The sequence below is a fragment of the Simochromis diagramma genome, unplaced genomic scaffold (assembly GCF_900408965.1).
Source record: "Simochromis diagramma unplaced genomic scaffold, fSimDia1.1 OVJJ01000816.1, whole genome shotgun sequence".
Taxonomy (NCBI): domain Eukaryota; kingdom Metazoa; phylum Chordata; class Actinopteri; order Cichliformes; family Cichlidae; genus Simochromis; species Simochromis diagramma.
In genome coordinates, this window is record NW_024386908.1 from 3,108,399 (window position 1) to 3,132,090 (window position 23,692).

Consider the following 23,692-nt stretch of genomic DNA (forward strand, 5'->3'; position numbering starts at 1 on the left):
GCATCTTCCTCTGCCTTCCGGGTGCTACCGCAGCTGCCTATGTTTCGTCAACATTGTTGTGTTTGTTGGGGAGAAAACTTAGAAACATACAGTACAGCACTTCAGAGTCACACTGCTAGCGATCGAAGATTTATGTAAATTTGACAAGCTGAACGCATTCTGTACAGGAGACACGGCACGGAGGAGATTGATTGACGATGGTCTACAGCCAATCAGGACGCAGAACACAAAAAAAGCATGCAAAATTGCACAAAAAAAAATCAGTGAAACAGCAAGGCCACGTTAAAGCGAGGGACCAGTGTACAACTGGACATGTCTCTGATTTTTGATGACTGTCTTCACTGTGTTCCATCCAATGCTGTGGAAATTGTTTTTGTATGAGATCTGATGCTTTTTAAGTTCTCTGTGCCTTTTGCTGTAGCATGCAATTGAGTGAATGTCAGGAAAATCCTGCTAGGAAAGCTGAACTTTTTGGGACTTCTCTTCACAACACAGAGCTGACAGTTATAATACTCTTACAGGAATACAGTTACTGCAGGTAGGACTGTCTGCCTCTGTCCTGCTTTCATTAGTGCTGTAATCCCAGAGAGGGAGCCTGCTAAATAGCTGGGATCTGATGTCACGCACGCACAATGACACCTCTGTGGACCTTCGCTACTGTAGCTTCACCGACATCCTTCTTTTCCTTTCCTTCTAAGCCTTTTGCTTTTTTTCTGTAGACTCTTGCTGTGACTAATGTGATATAGTACAGACTTCATGCAAAGTGCCACATCCTCACACATACACTGAGAGTTAATGAGCACCAGAGGACACCAACAGTACAGACACTTTTCTATTCTGAGAGTCTGTTTTTTCATTGTTATTCTAACCTTTCTGGGGTTTGACTGTGGCCTTTGAAGGAATCCATTTACTTCCTGCTAACTGTGAGGTTTTCCTTCACATGCCCATCATTATAATTTACCATTTATTTCTACGAGTATTGCAGTATTGATACTAATAGAACTGTTTTCTATTCCTATTTTCATCCAGGGTTTGCTATAAACAGTTTTCACCATTTTAATTCCCTGTCCAAATATTTCCCTTCAGCATTTCCACTTCCTCTTCAGGTCAACTGTTAGTGCAGCGATAAAAAGCGGAGGAGGAAATGATGTAACGGGGAAGTGTTTTTATTTGAAGGAAGGCAAACAGAGCAATTCCTTAATGAAATCTATGGGTGGGACTGTTTACCCAGAGCTCGCTCGCTCTCCCTCACTCCTGAACAGTGCGGGCACTGTACGGTGCACGGGCAGCATGCTGACACTGGTTTCCACATGCATAAAAAGACATGCTCAGTGAAAACTGTTTCTGTCTTCAGCTTAGCTGCACTTTCACCATTAAGCCAATAAAGTCAATGTTATTTATAAGCAATAAATCCACTTGGTTAGACATAGGAGATGATCATTGGTTGGGTAACACTGTCACATTAACAACAGTTAAAGCCCTTCTCCCAGCTCTGAAAGGTAACTTGCCCATACGCGACCTCCACAACCTATCCCAAGTCTTGAGCCACGTCTCACCTCTAGTGTGGTCTCTTTCTCCCTCTCTGTCTGCCAGGATTCGTCCTCAGCTGCCCAAAGAGAAGATTGAGGGCTGTCACATCTGTACGTATGTGATGCCAGGAGAACCCCAAGTGGTCCTGGGCAAGGACAAGGCCTTCACCTATGATTATGTCTTCGATATGGACACCCAGCAGGAGACGATCTACACCCACTGCACCGAGAGGCTCATCGAGGGTTGCCTTGAGGGCTACAACGCCACAATCTTTGCATATGGACAGGTTAGTCAGCAGGCTTTTGCTGCACACGTATTGGTAGAAGGGCATGGAGCGTTGCCTTTTTTTACTCATGTTAACAGCACACCGGTATGGCATGAATATACACAAGCTCAGTCACATATTCACATTCAGTCAAAGTTTTGCTCAAGGGAGCGGCACTCCTTCCAGAAACAAAAGATTTATGGCATCATGTGATATGAAGCTGATTTCATTTTCACATCGGTAGGCAGGCAATAAAGGAGCCTCAGCAGCTCTGTGCTGCCAATATGTTCCAACATGTCCTCATCACCACAGCTTTGTATTGCCTCTAATAAATTAGAATAAGAGGGAATGATAGATATGGAAGTTTGTTATCCAATCAAAACAAAGTAGAAAGTGTCTGCTTCACATTATGCCAGAGCAGGAAAGTAAACCAAGAAGTCAAAACATATTTTATGGCTTTAAACGTTATAGACTAACATGCATCCTGAAAGCAGTTGATTGGTGCCACTCTCATCTCTGAAGCTATGGCAGCCAGTTCCACAGTTGCTTTGCAAAAAGACTGGAAACAGAGGAAAGCAGCAAGGTCATTTGTCCACCTTGGTTTTGAAATGGACAGATATGCAAAATCCTTTTGTTTTATGTAGAGGTTATAGTTCTGCAAGTGTATAATTGTGAAAAAAGTGGATGATGTATGTATTGTACGGTAACATTAAGGCCTGTGCAATGCAAAACAGCTCAACTGTCTAAAGTGTTAGGCTCTATTTTTTCTTAGCCTGTTCTGACCAGTGGCGGTGGTGATCCAAATACCGATAACTTCCGATACCAACAGAATTAATTGCACAGTGATTTAGTGTTCATTAAAGTGCGTTCAGATAATTAGCCTCAATGTCATTTATCTGTCATAGTGTGATATAAACTGTGGCTTTGCTGATTTAATGTAGTCACAAATCAAAAAAAGAACAACATTAATTTAATGCATCAGTGTGGAAACAAAGTAAAAATCACCTTCAGTGGTGAACCGGTCACTCTGATCATTGTTAATCCTTGCTATCGACACAACACCATGTTTTGGCCTTTGTGAATATGAGTGAAGGCCTGGAACAGCCTCAGCATGACACCAATGCTTTACTCACAGGCAACGGAGGAAAGAGAGGTGCAGCCACACTGAGGACTATAGAGGCAAAAAATAACAGCTTAGTTTTATTCAGTGTGATTTAAAGGGTTTTTGTATTGAAATTCAATGTACAAAGAGACACTCTGTCATTGAACAACTGCTTTTTAAACTTCCCTCTTCTTACCCTTCCTCTGAGCTCCTCTTTGTGTTCATTATTCTGTCCTCACATTGTTCCCTCGCCCGTTATTTTTCTGACAAAGCGCCTTTCACGGGGCACGGCAGCGGCCCAACACACTCATTCACACGCATGCACACAAACACGGTAATCACACAGGTGCGGCCGTGCAGAATAAAACTTTCTCGATCATCTGTCGGCACAAACACGCACGCGCTCCTGTCGGGGCCTCTCTGGCGTTTCGGTGGGGAGGAGAGGGGTGACGTGTGAATTTGAACCCCAATGTCTCATTCCTCTTTGTGTCACCATGACTCCGACCCATCCCCCTGTCTTTTCCTCTCTGTCCAGACGGGTTCGGGGAAGACGTACACCATGGGAACTGGCTTCGATGTCAACATCGGAGAGGACGAGCTGGGCATCATTCCCCGAGCCGTGAACCACCTGTTCAGAGGAATCGAGGAGCGCAGACAGGCCGCCACTGAGCAGGGCAGGCCTGTTCCTGAATTCAAGATCAATGCACAGTTCCTGGAGGTGCAGAAACACACACACTCACATCCACAAACAATGCAGAGCAACTCAGTTGGTAACATCGAACATCATCAGCAAGCTGATAAATAACACTGAAATAACTTAAAGTCAGTTTGTTAGACATAGCGAGAGCATGCAGACAGCAAGAGGTCAAAGGTCGGCATAGGGTGTATCAGTTCAGGTTGTTAAAGTGCGCAGATAACCCGACTGCCATTAAACTGTCATTAGCCTGTCTCCGAGGTCGCGCCCGGCTTTATTTTTAACTGCCAGCAAGTGGCTGCTAACAGCTGGTGAGGGAGCAGCTGAAGGGAAAAAATGGCGCTTCCGACGGTGACATAATAATTTACGCTCTGCACGATGTCGTCTAATCTGTCGGCTGTTTGTTAATTATTTATGACTTTCTTGTTTTTTAGCTTTACAACGAGGAGGTGCTCGATTTGTTCGACACGACTCGAGACCTCGAGGCCAGGAAGCAGAAATCCAACATCAAAATCCACGAGGACGCCAATGGAGGCATCTACACGGTGGGGGTCACCACCCGCACCGTCACCTCTGCAGCCGAGGTCAGTTTCGAAAACCTGGAAAAACGCTAAAAGCGGCTCAAATATACTACTGCTTTTTGGGGGGGATTTTGCGAGGGGGGTCACAATAAGTAGCTTTAATGGACCAAGATGATGGGTTTTAAATGAGCCTACGCAAACTGGAAGTTAATGATCTTTTTTGTAGAATATAGTTTTACATTTTGAGGGTGATGTCTTAAATTGTGATTAAAAACCCACTCAGAAAGTGACTCATGTTCTGAAGATTTAGGCTAAACGACAGGCCCAAAGCTTTCAAAATACCTGGGATGGCGGCAGCACAAATCCTGTTACATTGGTGGTAATCTTAATTTAATTCAGTGGTCCCCAACCTTTTTTGCGCCACGGACCAGTTTATGTCCAACAATATTTTCACAGACCGGCCTTTAAGTTGTCGCGGATAAATCCAACAAAATAAAACCAGTACAGGTACCAAAAAAAAGATTTATTCATAACGCACGGGAAAAGACCCAGGGAAACTGAGTTAATGATAAAAACCCTGAAGACTCACGGACCGGTACCGGTCTGTGGCCCGGGGGTAGGGGACCGCTGATTCAACTCATTTCGTTCATAACGCTGTAAAAATACACTTGTTACACTGTGCAAAAGTTTCTAGCCACCCTTCATTACTTGATAGTTAACCTACATTTAGTAGTTTTTTAATGGGATCTTTAGGAACAGCTCTTCAGGCCTTCTGTATGTGTATTTTTCCCCCTTTTCAGTTCAGTCCTTGAGCTGACCACTTTTAGAGGAATATTTTGGGGGTTTTTGTCAAGCCATTTAACACCAATCTACTAAGACTTTAAACATGAATCACAGCATGAAGGTCCTGAGTTCAATTCCACCATCAGGCTGGGGTCTTTCTGTGTGGAGTTTTCATGTTCTCCCCGTGTTTGCATGGGTGCAAACATGTTCCTCCAACAGTCCAGAGACATGCAGTTAGTGGGGATAGGTTAATTGGAAACACCGAACTGCCCATAGGTGTGAATGCGGGAGCGCATGTGAGTGCAAATGGTTGTCTGTCTCTGTGTGTTAGCCCTGCGACAGACCTGTCCAGGGTGTACCCCGCCTTCGCCCTAAGCCAGCTCGGATAGGCTCGAGTGACCCTGAAAAAGGATGAGCAAAAACAAATGGATGGATGGATGGATGGCAATTTTTTCATATTGTATCATACAGTGCTTAGTTACTAGCAGCCTATTTAGCTCTCACATGGAAAACACAGAGATAACAGTCTAACAGGCATAAAGTAGAATTTTTACAGCAACAAGGTGATTCCCAAAGAGCTATTAGCCAAAAACATGTGCAGCATGTCCTTTAAAAAAATTGAGGAACCTGGACAAGTGGAGGATAAAACATGAACATTATCTGAATGCTGTCATCCTGTTAAGAAATAGAAAAAAAGCCAATAAAGACTGAAGATGCATCTGGCCTGAGTCTGATCCCAAACACTTCCAATGCAGTAACAGTGAAACACTACCAGTCATCTCCAGAGCCTGGGCCTCAACATTATTGAAGCAGCGTGTCATGCTGACAAAGAACTGAACAAAAGGCAGAAACATCCATAGAAGTAGAATTTTTTTTCCTCGCTAAATAGAATAAGATGAGTGCTGCTCAAGAGTTTTGCACAGTAGTGTTTCCATTCAGTGAGTAGGATTTCTCTCCAGCAGAGACTCACATCTCCCAGTGAGGAAGTCATCATTAAGTTCTTGTAGTCTTTTTACCTTTCAGCTGCTAAAGTCTCTTAACTGAACTCTTCAACGATCACAGTGGTTAGGAACAGTCTCTATGTTTAGATTTCTGTGCAGCTCAGAAATGATATGAGAAATCACACAATTTTTTGTCATCTGTTTCTTCCACCTCTCCTCTAACAGATGATTCAGTGTCTGAAGCTGGGCGCTCTGTCTCGCACCACCGCCAGCACCCAGATGAACGTCCAGAGTTCACGCTCCCATGCCATCTTCACCATCCACTTGTGCCAAGTGCGAGTCTGCTCCCCTGACAACAATGTAAGTATTGTTATGAAAGGCAACAGAGGACTGGTGTGTTTGCATCACTCGCAGTTCTGTTTATTTACTTTCCTTGCCCTTTTCGTCCAGGATAACGCGACGGATAACCGTCTGGCTGACGACTCGGAGATCGATGAGTTTGAGACTCTGACGGCCAAGTTCCACTTTGTGGACCTGGCGGGTTCTGAGAGATTAAAGAGAACTGGAGCTACAGGAGACAGAGCGAAAGAGGGCATCTCCATCAACTGTGGGCTGGTGAGGAAGCTCTACGGAGAACTTTAAACAGTAAACACTGCGCTGCTGTCATTGGCCACTTAATTTAGTTTGAGCTGCATTTAATAGGACAGTGATGAAAAGCAAGTAAGAGACCAGCATTTACCAGTGTGTGGAGCAGGAGAGACCCCTGATGGACAGAATAGGCATTACACTGTTGATTTCTTCCACCATAACCTTATTTATGACAAGGTAACTAAGGCTGAATGCTTGTTCTCCTCTTCCGTGTCCTTCCTTAGCTCGCCCTGGGAAATGTCATCAGTGCTCTTGGAGACAGGAGTAAGCGCTCCACTCACGTGCCTTACAGAGACTCCAAACTGACCCGGCTGTTACAGGACTCACTAGGTGGCAACAGGTTTGTGGGGAAGAATCTGCTGTGATATCTCTTCAAATAAATATTAGATATGCATTTAAATGTCCATACTAGCCGTAAGAAATCAACGGGCTTGATCGTTATTCTTGCATCCTCCAGTCAAACTGTGATGATCGCCTGCATCAGCCCGTCAGACAGGGACTTCATGGAAACCTTGAACACACTAAAATACGCCAACCGGGCCCGGAACATCAAGAACAAGGTGATGGTGAACCAGGATAGGGCCAGCCAGCAGATCAGCGCCCTGAGGACAGAGATAGCACGACTGCAGATGGAGCTGATGGAGTACAAGACTGTAAGAGCGTGGCACAGGCGGGAATGCTTTCACAAATACAGTCCATGTAGAGGACATGAGCAGAGCAATATTTGGCCCTTTTGTCGATTGTTTAGGGAAAGCGCATGGTGGGTGAGGACGGCATGGAGGGCATGAACGACCTGGTCCATGAAAACTCCATGTTGCAGACGGAGAATAACAACCTGAGAGTGAGAGTGAAGGCCATGCAGGAGACCATTGATGCCCAGAGAGCCCGACTCACTCAGATCCTCAGTGACCAGGCAAACCAGGCTCTCGCCAAAGCAGGTAGGACATTTTCAAAAAAGCTCATACAACATGTGTCTCACACAGCCTCATGACACAGCTGGTTTTGCTGATACTGTATATGCTGTATCTTATTTTTTATATAGTTCTAATCTTTGTAGAACTGGGATTTTAGTATTAAAAAGTGGTTGGTTGGTTTACAGTGAGACGTCATCATAAGAACCAGTCCGTTTACTATGTATGGCCATATACACAGCAGGGCCTTGGGCTAAATGCTAATGTTAGCATGCTATAACGCTAGCATGTTGGCAGGTTTTTGTCCACCCTTGCAGTTTTACGTGAGCAAGCTAAGATAAGATGTCATCAGTTCTGAAGTGTTTCTTCATAAATCACTCACTGTCTATTCTGAGCTGAGCATCGTGCCTACTGCCATGTTGGTTTTCCACCCTAACCCTGTCCTAGCCTAACTGGATGATCTGATTGACAAACCCAGGATGTACAGTTGTAATATGTGAGTTTCAAAGTAACCAGTAGTCAGAGTAGAGCTGCTACCAGTTGAGGTGGTTCAGGCATCTGATTAGGACGTCTCCTGAGCGCTTGCTAGGTGAGGTGTTTTGGCCATATCCCACAGAGAAGAGACCCAGAAGGATTGGAAGAATCTCAGTGACAACCAGGAAGAGCTTGAGGAGGGGGCGGAGTGAGGGAGGGTGTCTCTGCTTAATCGGACCCAGACGATGATGCTTAGTATGGATAATTAGGCTTATAGACTTCTTTTTTGGAACCCAAATCACTATCCCCTTACTGATATGTCGGTCTTTTATATACAGTTTATGTTTTAAACCAGTATTTCAGATAAAATAACCACTAAAGCATGTTTCTGAAATGATTTTAAGCTATTAGTTTTATAATTAACATAGTTTTATATCATTTAAAGTCCTAACTTCCTTTAATTGTAGGTGAAGGTAACGAAGAAATCGGCAACATGATTCAGAACTACATCAAAGAAATCGAGGAGCTCAGGTACGAAAGGAGACCAGATTTTAGCCTTAGCCAGATCACAGGAACGTGTCTGCAACAACAGTATAACTTCACATTAAAATGTGCTGCAAGTGTTTAGCAACAGTAACGTTTGTGTAATGTAACTCGTTCCTCAGAGCCAAACTTCTGGAGAGCGAGGCCGTGAGCGAGAACCTCAGGAAGAACCTGTCCCGGGCCTCCACTCGTTCCTCGCTGTACGGGGGCCCCGCCCTCCTCGCTCCAGGGAAGGAGGCCAGGGACGTCATCGAGATGGCCAAGAAAGACCTGGAGAAACTCAAGAAGAAGGAGAAAAAGAAGAAAAAGAGGTACGTGTTCAAGTTGGCACACAGTTGTGAAGCTCTAGTCCGTTCCTGGAAGTGCGTAAGAATAACAGCCGCTTTGCCAGGAAGTAGAAATTGGAGAGCTGTTAATGTGCAGCCAGAGTGTCGCCTCTTGGCGTGTTGTAATTATCTGCTGATTCCCTGCATTAGCAGTTTACACCCTGTTGTTTCTTTAATGGAATGTGTGCTGCATTCAGTCGCCACTTCTCCAACACGCTGGAGGCCATTGATCGCTTATCCTTTTGCTGCATCTGTCTTGTATATTTTTATTTCTATACATGCTTGGGATCTGCAAGTTACAAAGAACTGTTTATTTTCTTTAAATCAGGTTTTCTCACATGAAATCTGCCTTTCTTTACGTCTCCATAACCAAAATCCATCATTTGAGCTGCTGTTTTGGGGGTTTTTGTCACTCACCTCTTGCTGATCTCTCTCGCCCTCTCTCTCTCTCTGTCTCTCTCTTATAAACATCCTTTGTTTTCCCCCAAATTCTGTGGCCTGTCTGCTCTCTTTACCTCCGCCGTCCTCACCCTCCCCACCTTCATCCTTCTCACCGAAGACTGAGGCAGTATGAAGAGAATCACCATCATGAGCTTGAGGACGCCAGGTTTGCCGCCTCCCATCAACAAATGGGGTTCAAATACTCAATCTGAAACTGGCAATGGAATTTGTGCCCTTCCCTTGAAGTGATTTTAGCTAATTGTCGACCCAAGTCTTCCTTCTTTTCCAAATTCCCGAAGCGACTAACTTTTTCTGCACCTACAGGCGGTTCACGGTCCTGCAAAGGGAGCAGGGAACTTAACCAGCTCTTTCCTCGCCCTCTTTTTCCCTTTTCACTGCACACTGCAGGGTGTTGATCAGATCACGTTTTGTGATACCAAAACCATTGAAAACATATGAAATTCGGAGCTGGAGTTGATAAATATCACACACTTTGCTGTAGCGTGTGGCATTTGGTCAGCAGATCTTTGCAGTGTGCGGCGGCTCCTAATGTAATGTGGATGGTAGTTACTGATCGTTTAATCTCTTCGTCTCTCCCACTGTGTCCTCCATGTTTGTGAAATCACAATGAAATCACTCATTAATCAAGCCTATAATCATTTGCATGTGTCATTCATCTGTATTTGTTGTGATTTAACTTCCTGTTAGTCCGAATTTGACTCTTGGGACTGTAGCATTTCCTTCTTAGACAGAGAGCTAACACTTTTTCCCTCCTTTAGTGTTGTCAAAGAGGAGCTGCCGGACAACGATCAGGAAAGAGGGAACGAGGAGGCAGAGGTGGTAGGTGGCTGGATTAAATAACTTAAACTGTAAATATAATATGTAAATGTCACATATTACTCAGCGTTTGTTACCATTTTACCAGGAGGGCAGCGACCACGAAGAGGGCGAGGATGCTGATGGAGAAGAAGAGGACTTTGAGATGGCGGGAGATGAGACATCCGAGGAGTCTGACTCTGAAGAACTGGATGAGAAAGGTACAGCTATCCAGATGGAAGGAAGTATCAAAATAAGAGCTCATCTTTGTTTCCCCAGACAAAACTGTGCACAGATTGTAAAGAAACCGCACCCTGAACTTCATGTTTCTTTTTGGGGGTGTGCAGAAAACGTTCAGGCCGACCTGGCCAACATCACCTGTGAGATCGCCATCAAGCAGAAGCTGATCGATGAGTTGGAGAACAGCCAGCGGCGTCTGCACACTCTCAAACAGCAGTATGAACAGAAGCTGATGATGCTGCAGAACAAGATCAGAGACACGCAGCTGGAGAGGGACAAAGTGCTGCACAACATGGGTAAGATGGAGAAATTAGGATCTGCCTGTTCAAAGAGGATTAAAGAGCAAAGGAAATGAAACCTACTCCATCCACAGGTTCAGTGGAGTCCGGTACGGAGGAAAAGGCCAAACGGATCAAAGCTGAGTACGAGAGGAAGCTGACCTCCATGAACAAAGAGCTGCAGAAGCTCCAGTCTGCCCAAAAGGAGCACGCACGCCTGCTGAAGAACCAGTCGCAGTACGAGAAGCAGCTCAAGAAACTCCAGCTGGATGTGACCGAGATGAAGAAAACCAAAGTAAAGCTCCTTCTTTTCATTTTGGGATAAGCAGCACTTTTCACACTTGTCTTGTAGCTGCGCTGCTACACTTGCTGTGTTATGCTTGTCCACCAGGTGGCACTGATGCGCCAGATGAAGGAGCAGCAGGAGAGGAACAGGGCCACAGAGTGCAGGAGGAACAGAGAGATAGCCTCGCTGAAAAAAGACCAGCGCAGAGCTGAGGTAAGAGGCACAGGGACACTCATGTCTTATAAAGTTGCTTTTGGATCATAAATACAAAACTAAAATCAAGCTTGTCTCACAGCACCAGGTGAGGCAGCTCGAGGCCCAGAAGAGACAGCAGGAGCTGATCCTCCGTCGGAAGAATGAAGAGGTAAAACGCAGTTGAGGGAGGCAATGATGACTATGTTACATGTGGCTTTGTTATACCTGTTCTCTGTGTCAGGTGACCGCTCTTAGGCGCCAGGTGAGGCCCGTGTCCGGAAAGGTGAGCAGGAAAGTGAGCCTACCTGAACCTCCTCAGGAACCCTCTCATAGAGCAGTCCCAGGACGGCTGCAGTCCTCTAGTGCAAGCTCTTCAAACGGAGCCAGGTAAACCGCGTTAGCGCATTTACAGCGTGAGTGTGCATGTCAGCAGAGTGAGACGTCTGAAAGAATGCCTTCTTCTTTAGGAGTTCCCCAGTGCGGATGGGAAGTATCTACCTCAACAGATCAGCCAGGGCCAAGTGGCAGTCACTGGAGAGACGCATCAATGACATCATCATGCAGAGGATGACCATCTCTAACATGGAGACAGATATGAACAGACTACTGAAGGTAATGTTTAACGGTGGTCGTGAGCCCACATCAGCTGGTCGATACACTATTACAGTTTTTTTTCAATACTCAGCAAATGCAAAATGGTAAAAATCGCAATAACATGAAGTATTGAGAAGTATTGTGATAATATCCAGTTTGCTGAACTCACGTAGGCCCCACTACTTAAGCTGCTTTAGCCTGCACACAGTTGTTGCCCATCTGCAAGCTGCTTTGCAACCCACTTCCACCCCAGCTGTCATGCTGTTTCTGTTGTCACTGATGAATGCTACAGGAGTTTCACTGCTACTCTCCTACTTTAGAGCCCAATTACTGCAGAGAGAGAGATGTTTGTGTGTAGTGGCACAAACTAAAATGCTTTTAAAATGCTTCTTTGTCCTCCTTTCCTTCTAACCTCTGTTCTCGCCTTTTCTCCAGCAACGTGAGGAGCTGACTAGACGACGTGAGCGAGTGTCTAGGAAAAGAGAAAAAACGGCAGTAGACGGCGCGGACGCCGACCGCTCCCTGGCGTCTCTGAACGAGGAGCTGGAGTCCCTGAGCGCCAACATCGACTACATCAACGACAGCATCGCCGACTGCCAGGCCAACATCATGCAGATGGAGGAGGCTAAGGTGAGAGAACAGCAGCAATCGGCCGCGCGTGATCCCAGTGTTTATTCGAGTCTGTTTGTAATGCTTCATAAAAGAAGGGCAGTATGATGTTCGCACACTCGCACACAGCTCATAATGATTGCAAACACTATCATCGCTGCCTCATTAGCGAGAATGGGCTTGCATGTGGCTGTCACCCTTGGGCAATCAATTTGGGAAATAATTGTAGTTCTGCACCGCTGACAGTCCCAGAGCATTTTGGGCCCCACTTTGACAAACAAGCATCAGGCGCCTATTTGTCAAAACAACAATGACTCAATAAAACAACAACCCACTGGCAGCACAGCCCATTAATGCAGCCAAAGCAGCCTAATGGTGGCAGCTGATCAGCCGTGTATACATGTAACTTTTTGTTTGCACGTATAACGTTTACGCTCTGAGTTTTGTACCTCACATTCATGCCATCAGCCACTCACGATGCTCTTTAAGCTGCTGCACAAATTGTTGAGTTTAAAGTGTGCAATTTAGGAATTAGAGAGCCGCGGATCCTGAAAACCTCTGATTTGCTGCCGCTTGGGTTAAACTGTGCAATTATTTATCAATAGTAAGCCTGGGGTCACTAATGAGATAGCACTGAGAGCGGTGGTATGTAATGCTGTGTTGGCTGAAATGTGCGTTGCTGGAAATCTCTGCAGGCTTAGGATTGGGTTGCTAACTGATGGTTAGTGTCAGACTAGTGATTCATTAAATTGCATCCCAGCCGTGGGTGAAAGTTTTATAGCAGCTAACAATGTTTGCTCTCATAATCCAGGCAGTTTGAGATGTTTTTCTGTTTTAATTGTCCTGTTAAAAAAGAAGTACAACTCTAATCAAATGCACTTCAATGCACCTCTATAAAAGCAGATGTTTTGGCATTTTGGAGGTCTGGGAATGTCCGCTGTGTTTTAACACAGTGCCCCCCCAATATTGCCAGGAGTAGACGTTCCAGAAATCCTCAACAAAGACCTACACCAGAGAGTTGCTGCAGATTTTGCATCTGAACAAACTGCAAGACTTCCGGAACAGTGTCCTTTAGACGCAGACGAGACCAAAGTGGAGATATTTCGCTGTAAAGCACAGCTTCACATTTGGAGAAAACCAGACCAAGCACTTTTGGTGGCAGAGTAATGATTTGGGCTTGATTTGCAGCTCAGGACCCGGGCACCTTGTGGCCATTGAGTCGACCATGAACTCCTCTGTATACCAAAGTGCTCTAGAGTCAGAAGTGAGGCCAACTGGGTCATAGAACGGGATGATGATCCCAAGCACATCAGGAAATCTCTCACAGAATTGCTATTTATAAAACTTGTTTGTGTTAGCAGTGCTGATAGCTGGTGTTAGCTATGGAAGAAGGTTGCTGTCCTCATTTTAAATCAAATCACACTGTGTGGAAATAAGTTGTCAAGTTCCTCGCAATAATGTTTTATGAAATGTGTCATCACTGTGGGCTGCAGGAGGAAGGAGACACCGTGGATGCTGCTGCTGTCATCAGTTCCTGTAACCTATCTGAGTCCCGCTTCCTACTTGACCATTTCATGACTATGGCCATTAATAAGGTACCAACAGATGACTCACACCAGACATGTCAAATAAATATTACAAAATATCACAATGTTTATTTTTTATGATGCCAACCTTTCTTTAAGTAGAAGTGCTTTATGAATTTAATTGCATAGCGATTATTTGCAGTCGTCGTGGTAACTCGCTTGCAGCTTGCCTGTTTATCCCGAGCCCGTTTTCTTCGTAACCATGGCTCCTTTATGAGATTGAATCTAATGAGACCTTTAATGGAACAACACGATTGAATTAAGTCTCCATTAGATTAGATAAGATTAGATTTGGCGAAACCTAATTGGTCCAGTGAGGAAATGCAGTCAGCCCAGCGGCAAAAGGAGGAAGACTGAGAGCACAAACAAAGAAGCGGAAGTAATTACTACTTCACACTAAACTGAAAGAGGCCGAGCCTTTATTATGTTTGTTTCCTGCGCTGAACAGATGCGGAGGTCGACCTCCGTTATACGAGTACAAACAATTAAAAAGAGCTCTGTGATAATCTCTCTGCTGTGCCGGGACTCAGGGTCTGCAGGCGGCTCAAAAGGACTCCCAGCTGAAGGTGATGGAGGGCAGGCTGAAGCAGACGGAGATCAATAGCGCCACGCAGAACCAGTTGCTCTTCCACATGCTCAAGGAGAAAGCTGAGATCAACCCGGAGCTGGACGCCTTGCTGGGCAGCGCTTTGCAAGGTAGCGGGCGCCGACAGATCGACTCGGGTCCGAGCCCGTCGGGCGCAATCACCTTTTTCAGTCATCTTTTTAACCGTGTGCGGCTACTTTTTTACTTTACAGGCTTCCTCAGCTTGTCCAAAAGAAATGTGAAGAATTTGTCACTATGAAGCATCAAATTGTCACTGAAGCCAGTAAAGTAACGAGTAGCCTTTTTCCTCATCTTTGGGTTTTGATTTTTGATTTCTGTTTGTTTCTTTCTGTGGTGTTGCTGTGAGCTCAGAGTTAGGTTACCTGTCTCCAGGTGAGTGACAAAAATACACAGCAGTACGTTAGTGCGTGAGAGAGCAAAGCACGTGCACACTACACGATTTCCATTAAATGTTGCTCCCAAACTGTGAACTGTTTTCAGTCTGATTTTTTTGTGCAATTAGTTTCCAAATTAGAAAGAAAAAAATCTACATTTGAAAAAAATGATGGAATCTTGCCGTGTGCATCACGTGCATCGCAGTCCTGATAAAAACTAACCCGGCTGTCGTAACTGTGCCAGTAATATGCATGACGTGTCACCCCACCTGCTAGCCAGTCCCACTTCATGAGGATGAGCTGCGATTATGTGGAAGCAGCAGTTTGCGTGTCAGCCTTTCTGTGTTTGTCTTCTCTTGCGTTTTCCTCCATTTCCTTCTCTCCCAGATCACCCTTTATCTAAAACTACACTAAACGACCCCCCGACCTCGTTTATGAACCGCTGCAGCAACATTCTGAACAGTCCCTGACATCTAAAATGTGCCATCAAGGAAGTCACACATGCTTTCCACACTCACAAAGACACATTTTTCTTTGTTTTTCCCTTTTTCAAATGTGTCTTTATTTGTGTCTGTCATTATTGCAGAGAATGGAGATGACAGCAGTAGTGATGAATCCACCCCCAGTCCAGCCACAGAGGGCAGGTAAATATATACACCTGCACAGGTTATCAATTCAAAAGCACTTTATAGGTTCACAGTTAGAAGAAGAAAAAAGTAATTCATGATTTCATGCATCATGATCGCAGAAGTCCCCTTTTGATGAGCATTTTCGCCCCTTGCCGTCTTTGCGATTTTAAACGAGTGATGCCTGGATCTGTGAAATCCCACGTTCATTGCATGCTAACGACTTTGTGTCACTAACTACTTTGTTGCTTGTACAGAAGCCGGATATAGACAAAGCAAATACTAGTTATTGACGAGGCCTGTTTTTGTTTGTACCATTGTAGCTCACGTAGTTGAGCAGGCAACTTTTTCCTGCATGTTATTGTGTGCTGCCGTTAGCCTCTGTTAGCTGCCGTTAGCCTCTGTTAGCTGCCGTTAGCCTCTGTTAGCTGCCGTTAGCCTCTGTTAGCTGCTGTTAGCTGCCGTTAGCCGTTGTTAGCTGCTGTTAGCTGGCATTTGTGAAACCTTCGTTGAAGTGGCTCTAACATTATCAGACTCAGATACAGATGGCGAACAAGCTGTAATATGAGCCAACTGTCACATGTGTGAAAGCAATCAAACTGTTTATCAGAGACAAAGTGTGATTTTTAGAACCCTTGAAAGCCTAAAATTAGCTCTCATAATGTTGAGGGGTGCGCTGGATGTCTAATCTGCTGAGCGTGTTTATGCACACGCGTGTGCATTAGAGTCCTGGCTTCAGTTCTGGAGATAAATTTGAAGTGAGGAGGAAGAGGATCACTTTCTATCCAGACGCCAGTTGTGTTTTCTCTTTCCTTTTTTTCCCCACTTCTTTGGTGAAGAAGAGCGTTCTCAGACAAAACATAGGGATGATGCTGCATATCTCGAGTCTGAAAGTGCAGGTGCAAATTAAATGCTAATATCATAAAATTGGTAAACATTGTACTGCCTAACACTGCTAGCCTAACATGTACTGGGAATAACTGGTTGAAAATTCTGTGTTTCAGCACACTGGCATCAGATTTAATGAAGATGTGTGGTGAATCCAGACCAAGAAGCAAGGTACTGTACTCTGCCGGGCAATGTGCCGCATACTGTTTAAGCCCATGTGTTTTACGTTTAACAGTTAAAAAATGTTTTTAAATTTAAAACTGAATTTACTTTATAATATTTGATCCATATTTTTCCAATTCCCCTCCTTTTTACTTCATCCAAAGTTAAGCAGAAGTTCCACAATACTTTGTTGAATTTAGGATAATTACTAGCTGCTTAGTGAGTTGTGAGTCCGGTGATCCATGTTCCAAACTATTCTGGTCCCCCAGGCTCGAAGGCGAACCACCACACAGATGGAATTGCTTTATGCCAGCAGTGGAGATTTGTCCTGTGAATCCCCCACTGGAGACTTTTCAGCCCCTCTGCTGCCCCTCGCTGAGCGCCTGGAAGGACCGGCAGACATGCAGGGTCAAGCGGTTGGTCAAACCGCTGACCGTGAGCAAACTGTTTCCCCATCTGCGCTGTCTGCCAGGCCAGCTGCCATGTAAGTGGTAAAAGCAACATTTCTCTGCAGGGCACAAAAATATCAAAGTTCTCTTCTGAAATGCCAGATATTTCCAGTGCTCATCATTCAGCATTCTGAAATATTGAAGACTGTTTGTGTGATATCTTGCTGCTAAAATGTTACGTGTTATTACTCCAGAAGAACAAAACCCCTTGTGAAATCTTTACCGTCTGTAGTTCCAGATCCAGATCACCTACAGGAGCTGAGAGGAAACAACTGGAGCGCTCGCCGCTCAGCCGCAGGAAGATGCACGAGAAAGGAGGCGTGGCGTCGCAGATCCCAGGACCTGTACATGCAGCTCCAGTTAGCACAGCGGAAACTAAAACCAAAGCCAGTGACTACAAATCCCTGTAAGTGTGAACTTCCTTTAATCACAAGAACAGGTTTGTTTGTAGTTTTAGCCATGTGTCAGTCAGGCCGCAGCTGGATAATTACAACAGAGCCATTCATGAACCCCTGATGAGCCATAATTTAATTTAGGTGATTACAAAAATGACATGAACCCAGCAGCCTGAACTTCACTGCTTTACTGAGCAAATTGTTGCAAAAGGCAAATGTTAGGATGCTAATACGCCCTTTAAGTTTAACTCTATTTATTTAAGTTTTAAATAACCATTATTATTTTGTTTCAGGCTGGAGGACTCGCCTGCGTTTGAAGGCCACAGGTAATTCATGCCTCTTTAATATGTTTAATTAAATTTCAAATGTAAGCTAAAATCAGAGGGAATAGTTAACTCTGTACTTCCTTTCCCTTTCATTCTGTCACTGCTTTAACCACTTTAAACTGTCAGCTACAGTATGCCACTACAAGGCTTTGCTGGTGCAGAAAGTTGATTAGTGAAAGTCTAAAATGTTGTGTCATGTTTGTAGGGGTGTCATCAACCCTGTAACAAGCCCCAAGAACAGTCGGGGGGGTAAACTTCAGTGTGTTTATGTAGCTGAGGGCCACACCAAGCCTGTTCTCTGTGTAGACGCCACTGATGACCTGCTGTTTACAGGGTCTAAAGGTAAAAACTGCACCAGCTTTCAAACAGCCACCACGAGAAGACTGTTTTCTATGATTTCTTTCCTTTTTGTTTCTTAATCTGACCTGTGCTCGTGCGTCTTCTTAGACCGGACATGTAAGGTCTGGAACTTGGTGACAGGTCAGGAGATCATGTCTTTGGCTGATCATCCCAGCAGTGTCGTCTCAGTCAGGTACCAGAATACTAGAATCACTAGTAACGTTGGTTTTTGTATTTAACCTTTGGATAGATTACTTACTTGTTGCTGTTATTATAGGTACACTTCCAGCCTTGTCTTCACTGTTTCCACTGCTTACATCAAAGTTTGGGACATACGAGACTCTGCCAAGTGTATCCGCACACTCACGTAAGTTCACGCGCCCCTCCGTCCAGCATCTGTCATTACGTTTTATCACCATCTTATTGCTTTGCATTTTTGTTATACGTGTAAGGTCATCGGGACAGGTGGGCTCAGGAGACACCTGTTCTTCTGCTCGGAGTTTATCCATCCCACCTGGAGAGAGTCAGATCAATCAGATTACTCTCAACCACACTGGCTCTTTCCTGTATGCTGCTGCTGGCAATGCTGTCCGCATGTGGGACCTCCGCAAGTGAGTTACAGTAACATCGATAGGAGTTTTAGCTATAAGCAGTTTCATAGGAGGTATTTATTTTGGTAATGATTTCTTAATTTGACTCCTTTCTTTAGATTTGCATCTACGGGGAAGCTGACCGGCCATCTGGGGCCTGTTATGTGTCTGACAGTCGAAAAGTTGGGCAGCGGGCAGGACCTGGTGCTCACCGGCTCCAAAGACCATCATATTAAAGTAGGAAGCTACACAAAAATGTAGCCATATATGTGTTGTAGCAGCGTCATATATATATATATATATATCTATATATCTATATATCTGTTAGATTAACACTTTTTTCCTGCAGTACTACCAACTGTCCGGAATTGCCCGTTACAATGGGGTAATATTTTGCTTGCCAGGGTAGTGAGGGTTGCATAACCAACAGCATAACTAAGGGAGGATTGAGGATCACCTGATCCAGCCCTAACTATACTTCCAGGGAGCAATGAACAGAGTCGTCAAACTTTATGATAACCACCATATATATAAAGAACAAATGTGCTTGTTTTTCAGATGTTTGAGGTGACAGAGGGCGCTCAGGGTAGCATCACCTCCTGCCATACGTTTGACCCCGTCCATCAGGACAGTGTGGAGTCTCTCACTGTGCATGGAGACTTTTTCTACAGCAGCTCCAGAGACTATTATATTAAAAAGTGGGACTTGGCCAGTAAGAAACTGTTACAGGTATTGTGCATCAAAGATTTTTCCCAAGATTAAAAAGGTTATATCAGTGACTTAAACTTGTAAATCTGATAAACTCTACACTAACTGTTGGCTGTTATTGCATCTACTAGTCGGTCAATGCCAAGGCAGACTGGGTTAGTGCTCTGGGCGTGGTGCCAGGCTCCCCGGTTCTGCTCAGTGGATGCAGAGGAGGGCTGCTGCGCCTTTGGCACACTGACTCGCTTGCACCCCTCGGTGAGGTCCAAGGACACGACAGTCCGATCAACGGCCTGGCTACTAACAGCAGCCAACTGTTCACTGCCTCTGAGTAAGTCTCCTAACATAGTTGAACACTAGTCAGTAGTGTTGAACTACGATCCTGCCATGTTAAAATTACAAATTTTGATTATTATCATAAACTTTACCTTCGTGTTTTCGACAGTGACCGAACTGTGAAGATTTGGGAAGCCAAAGCATCTCTGGAGGATGGATTTTAATGACTGCTGGATTTAATGACACAGGATTGTTCACTGGCCATCAGTCAGTCAACATGAATTATTTGCAAAGTTTCTATAACATCTTCGACTTGAGAAATTACTGACTGGGAAACCCAGAGAGGGTCCCAAATAAATAGGTATGGCAGGATAGGCCCACAATAACCTTAAAACATCCCTGATGCTTCACTTGGAATAGTTTCAGGGAAATCATTCTTTCCAGCTGAGTAGCATTACTGACATTTTAGGTCAAAACATCATCCGTGAACCTCTCAAGCTCCTATAATCATAGAACTGCTGCAGTGGCCAGCTCATTTCATAGCTGTGACTGTAATAGAGTGAAAAGAAAAGTATGGATTTATTGATCCAGGAGTTTGTGGTGTATTCAACATTCCCTGTCAGTTCAACGCAAGACAACATGGATACTGTCTATGCATATTATTCATTTTTGCCAGAGCTACTAAGAAAAAGGAAAACAGATTAAATTATTTGCTTCATTGCACCAATTTTTCTTCATCATAACCAAGACTGCTGAAAACGTCTGTGTCCCAAGACAAGACACGGAAATATTTAAACTCCAGCAATAACTGTCTTTTTGTTCACGTGATGGGTGGTTTATTGTGTCTTTCTGGCATTGTTGTGCTGGTCTCTTTATGTATGCATGTGTTCTCAGTTACCAAGGACCAACTGAAGCTGCATATGGTCTTAATATTGAGCTGTTACTGCCAAACCCATCAGATTAAAGTAGAGGCCTCAAAATAAGGCATAAACCATGCTCCTTTAACACGGTTCTTATACAGTTTAAATTTACCCAGGCTTAGTCAGGATTAAGCTTTTAAAAAAATAAATAAAATAAAGTGACAATGTTGTATCTCTAACAAACTGCAGGCATCATAGCTGAATAGCACTATTCCTACATTACATATTGCCTTAAAAAGCAGAGAGTACTATCTGCTGAAACATTACCTTTGAAAAAGGCTACTTTGTCATTAGACATAACAGCAAAAGACATTTTAAAACCCATAATAATTCAAAGTGTAATGTAATATTTTTAAATAACTATATAAATCTATAATTGTATAAATCTGAACAACGTAAAATAAAGTTAACTTTCCTAGCTTAAAAGGCTAGTACCTGCTAGGCTAGTTAGCTTTTAGCTAGTTTAGCTGATACTTTTCACCGTGACCAGAAAACATATCCTGCCCTGTCTTTCTGTAAGACAGCTGAATTATGAAACTACTTGAACATTCAATTATATTTGAAATTTAAAAAACAGACAGAAAAATATGCTAGCTAGCTAGCAGCAAATCTATTATTTATCGCATTTGCCCGCACATTGATTCTGCGTGTGGCAAAACACTTAATAAATGTTAGATTGTGATCATTTTTGAATGTGTATGGTAGCACATTGCAACAGGTTTTTAAAAAATAACTCCTCTGAGCAGGATAACCATTTAAGAACAGGTAATAATGAAGATTTGTTCACATTTTTCTGATTATAGTCGGCCATCAGCTCGGTTTCTCAATCCTCTGGTTGATGCTTTTTTATAAAGCATCTCTTGGTCTTTTACTTTGTACTTCCCGTTATTTTTACATGTTATGTAATCCACTGAGCGTAATTCTCTCCCCGTCTTCGATAGTTGTACGACACTTGCACAGCTGAAGCACTGCTCTGGCAGCAAGTGCTTTTATGAAACATTCTGATTTACAGTCAGTGATTGTAAACCATTCATCTTGATAGACTCAAGCACCTTGTAATTCCCAAGTCATGTAATACGGTATGAGTTAGTCTTGTGAAAGCATTTCTTCTTCAAGTGTGTATATGTGCATGTTTTTCCAACCAAATTGTGTGGCAGTTTCTTGTATATTACTGTTTATCTCTGCTGTTTTAGTACTTGTAAACTGCACATGTGCTGCAGTTAAGCATTTGAAAAGAACATTCAGTCTGTTAAATGTGTAAAAATGCTACGACTATTTATTTATTTTTTCTCTGATTTTTCTGTTGTGTCTTATCCACTGAAAGTTTTTGAACTCTTTCCATCTGATACCGCTGTTATCTTGCTTTGTAGACGACTGACTCCATATACAGAGGTATTATCAGTGCCTGTAATTAATCCTGAACTGTATGCAGTGACTGAGAAATCACTACCTGATAAATGTTGGCTATCCCTCATTAAAAAGGTTAGGTCAACATTTGCTCCTGAACTACTCTATCACAAGTATCTGTTAAATAAATTTGCTGCTCTTACTGGGATACATGAGGTAGAAGTTGTTAGCAAAGGTAAAGTCAGTGGGACTCAGGTAATTGCACTGAAAAATCTTTTTATTTTGTGAGTTGAATTGACTTTCCTTCTGTCTCACAAGAAAGAGCTTAAATCGAGTACAGAAATCGGTTTTCAGTCCCATTGACTAAATAATCCCCTAGAAACCAGATGAGCTGTAAGTGTTATCCCTCTAATTGTAATATTATATTTTGAAATGTGACTGTAAATTTCTTCTTGTGTAAATACGCCGTTTCATTCCTGCTGATTGTCTTGTGAACAATTTTTAAGTGATTAAGATCGGTTGCAGCGTGGAAATAAATTTTAATATTTAAAAAAGTTTTGTTTGTTTTGTTTTTTTTAAGCTTCATGTCTGTCTTGTTTTTTTTTTCTTTAACTCATGTATTAATATGTTGTGACCACATGGTGGTAGTACTGTATAATGACACCTGAGTGATTGAGTAGGTAAACACAGAGACTGTGCTTCATTTGATGTGCATACAAATGAGGCTTTCTTTCTGTATTATTTTAATCATTTCTGTCATGACTAATTACAATTTCAGGCAATACCCACATCCAAACTCCACAAAAAGAAAACCGCAAATAAATAAATGCACCATTGGATGATGGAATAATTTGGCCTATGGCTCTATGAATAATTATGACTTTTAAATATGTGTAGAATCTTAAACACTGTGTGTCCTCAACATGCGATATATACGTTGTGCAGTATCTTCCTCTCTGTACCCATTGAGTCATTATTTGTCTGCCAGCTTATTTCAATTGCCTTTTAATTATAACTCCAGGCAGCAGCACTGCCTGAAGTGTACTGCTAAATACAAAGCGGGAGGCAAAAAAGATTAAAAAATAATAATGTAAAGAGTGATAGAAGGATCGATCTCCAAAAGTTGATTCTGTTCATCTGGACGTAGCTTTTTTTGTGGGAGAAACGTTTCGTCACTCATCCAAGTGATTTCTTCAGTCTCAGCTGACTGCAGGTTTCCCCAATCTTATAAACAGAAGAAGGATCGATATTCAATGTTCAGAGGTAGTGAGAGCAGCAGAGTGTTAACTGGCCTCATGGCAGAGGAACAGTGTCTGACACTTTCTTATATGTACTGTGTTGAACTTTAGTATAAAGTGGAACAGAATTAATACGCCTCATAAGTGCAATCAGATGACATAACACCCACACAATGTCACTTTCAACCTCATTAACTCAGCATAACTTATTTCCTTTCTCTGCTTTTATTTTGACAGGGAGTTGATTATGTTTCATTTGAGAGCACATTTGGGGTTGAGGTGGCATGGAAAACAGGTCAGCGCTTTTAATGGGGAATTCACACGGAAAGGATTCACGCATCACGCGGCGCTTTATGACTGAGTGTTTGTTTGTAGAAAAATATCACACTTTAAAGGAAGTAAAACATAACCGGACTGCAATGTCTGCAACGTCCTAGAATGATAACGTGTGTGTCAGCTACCACAGACAAGACAGTATTACTGCTGCTGTTTCAAAAGACTAGTTTTTGAAAAACAACATGACAGTTTTTATACCTGACACCGGCTCTCTGTCCTACCAGCTCCTCTGGAATTTATGGAATTTAATAAGAGCTGAGTTACTGTCGCATAAAGTACAACCCTGATGATCAGGTTTCACCAGAAATCAATTACAATCTGTCGGGCTGAA

General features: G+C 43.4%; 1 protein-coding gene across 4 annotated transcripts in view; it reads left to right on the forward strand.

Moving 5' to 3' along the window:
- LOC120735583 (kinesin-like protein KIF21A) overlaps positions 1 to 22,345 on the forward strand; it is a 42,178-nt gene extending 19,833 nt beyond the window's left edge. The window contains exons 2-37 of one of the 4 annotated variants that reach the window (XM_040035017.1): positions 1,594 to 1,816; positions 3,433 to 3,615; positions 4,026 to 4,175; positions 6,062 to 6,196; positions 6,287 to 6,451; positions 6,709 to 6,824; positions 6,942 to 7,137; positions 7,233 to 7,422; positions 8,337 to 8,400; positions 8,535 to 8,723; positions 9,298 to 9,345; positions 9,959 to 10,019; positions 10,105 to 10,216; positions 10,343 to 10,531; positions 10,609 to 10,808; positions 10,905 to 11,012; positions 11,095 to 11,163; positions 11,236 to 11,381; positions 11,462 to 11,606; positions 12,024 to 12,218; positions 13,691 to 13,792; positions 14,314 to 14,479; positions 14,742 to 14,762; positions 15,351 to 15,408; positions 16,395 to 16,449; positions 16,710 to 16,924; positions 17,122 to 17,295; positions 17,578 to 17,610; positions 17,816 to 17,952; positions 18,058 to 18,142; positions 18,227 to 18,316; positions 18,402 to 18,560; positions 18,659 to 18,776; positions 19,098 to 19,268; positions 19,379 to 19,575; positions 19,690 to 22,345. In XM_040035017.1, the coding sequence (XP_039890951.1) occupies positions 1,594 to 1,816; positions 3,433 to 3,615; positions 4,026 to 4,175; positions 6,062 to 6,196; positions 6,287 to 6,451; positions 6,709 to 6,824; positions 6,942 to 7,137; positions 7,233 to 7,422; positions 8,337 to 8,400; positions 8,535 to 8,723; positions 9,298 to 9,345; positions 9,959 to 10,019; positions 10,105 to 10,216; positions 10,343 to 10,531; positions 10,609 to 10,808; positions 10,905 to 11,012; positions 11,095 to 11,163; positions 11,236 to 11,381; positions 11,462 to 11,606; positions 12,024 to 12,218; positions 13,691 to 13,792; positions 14,314 to 14,479; positions 14,742 to 14,762; positions 15,351 to 15,408; positions 16,395 to 16,449; positions 16,710 to 16,924; positions 17,122 to 17,295; positions 17,578 to 17,610; positions 17,816 to 17,952; positions 18,058 to 18,142; positions 18,227 to 18,316; positions 18,402 to 18,560; positions 18,659 to 18,776; positions 19,098 to 19,268; positions 19,379 to 19,575; positions 19,690 to 19,744 (4,720 nt within the window). In that variant the 3' untranslated portion in view covers positions 19,745 to 22,345. Of the gene's footprint in view, positions 1 to 169; positions 1,817 to 3,432; positions 3,616 to 4,025; positions 4,176 to 6,061; positions 6,197 to 6,286; positions 6,452 to 6,708; positions 6,825 to 6,941; positions 7,138 to 7,232; positions 7,423 to 8,336; positions 8,401 to 8,534; positions 8,724 to 9,297; positions 9,346 to 9,958; positions 10,020 to 10,104; positions 10,217 to 10,342; positions 10,532 to 10,608; positions 10,809 to 10,904; positions 11,013 to 11,094; positions 11,164 to 11,235; positions 11,382 to 11,461; positions 11,607 to 12,023; positions 12,219 to 13,690; positions 13,793 to 14,313; positions 14,480 to 14,741; positions 14,763 to 15,350; positions 15,409 to 16,394; positions 16,450 to 16,709; positions 16,925 to 17,121; positions 17,296 to 17,577; positions 17,611 to 17,815; positions 17,953 to 18,057; positions 18,143 to 18,226; positions 18,317 to 18,401; positions 18,561 to 18,658; positions 18,777 to 19,097; positions 19,269 to 19,378; positions 19,576 to 19,689 lie in introns of those variants that run through there. The other 3 variants (XM_040035014.1, XM_040035015.1, XM_040035016.1) reach the window with 3 other exon arrangements.
- The last annotated feature ends 1,347 nt before the right edge of the window (positions 22,346 to 23,692 follow it).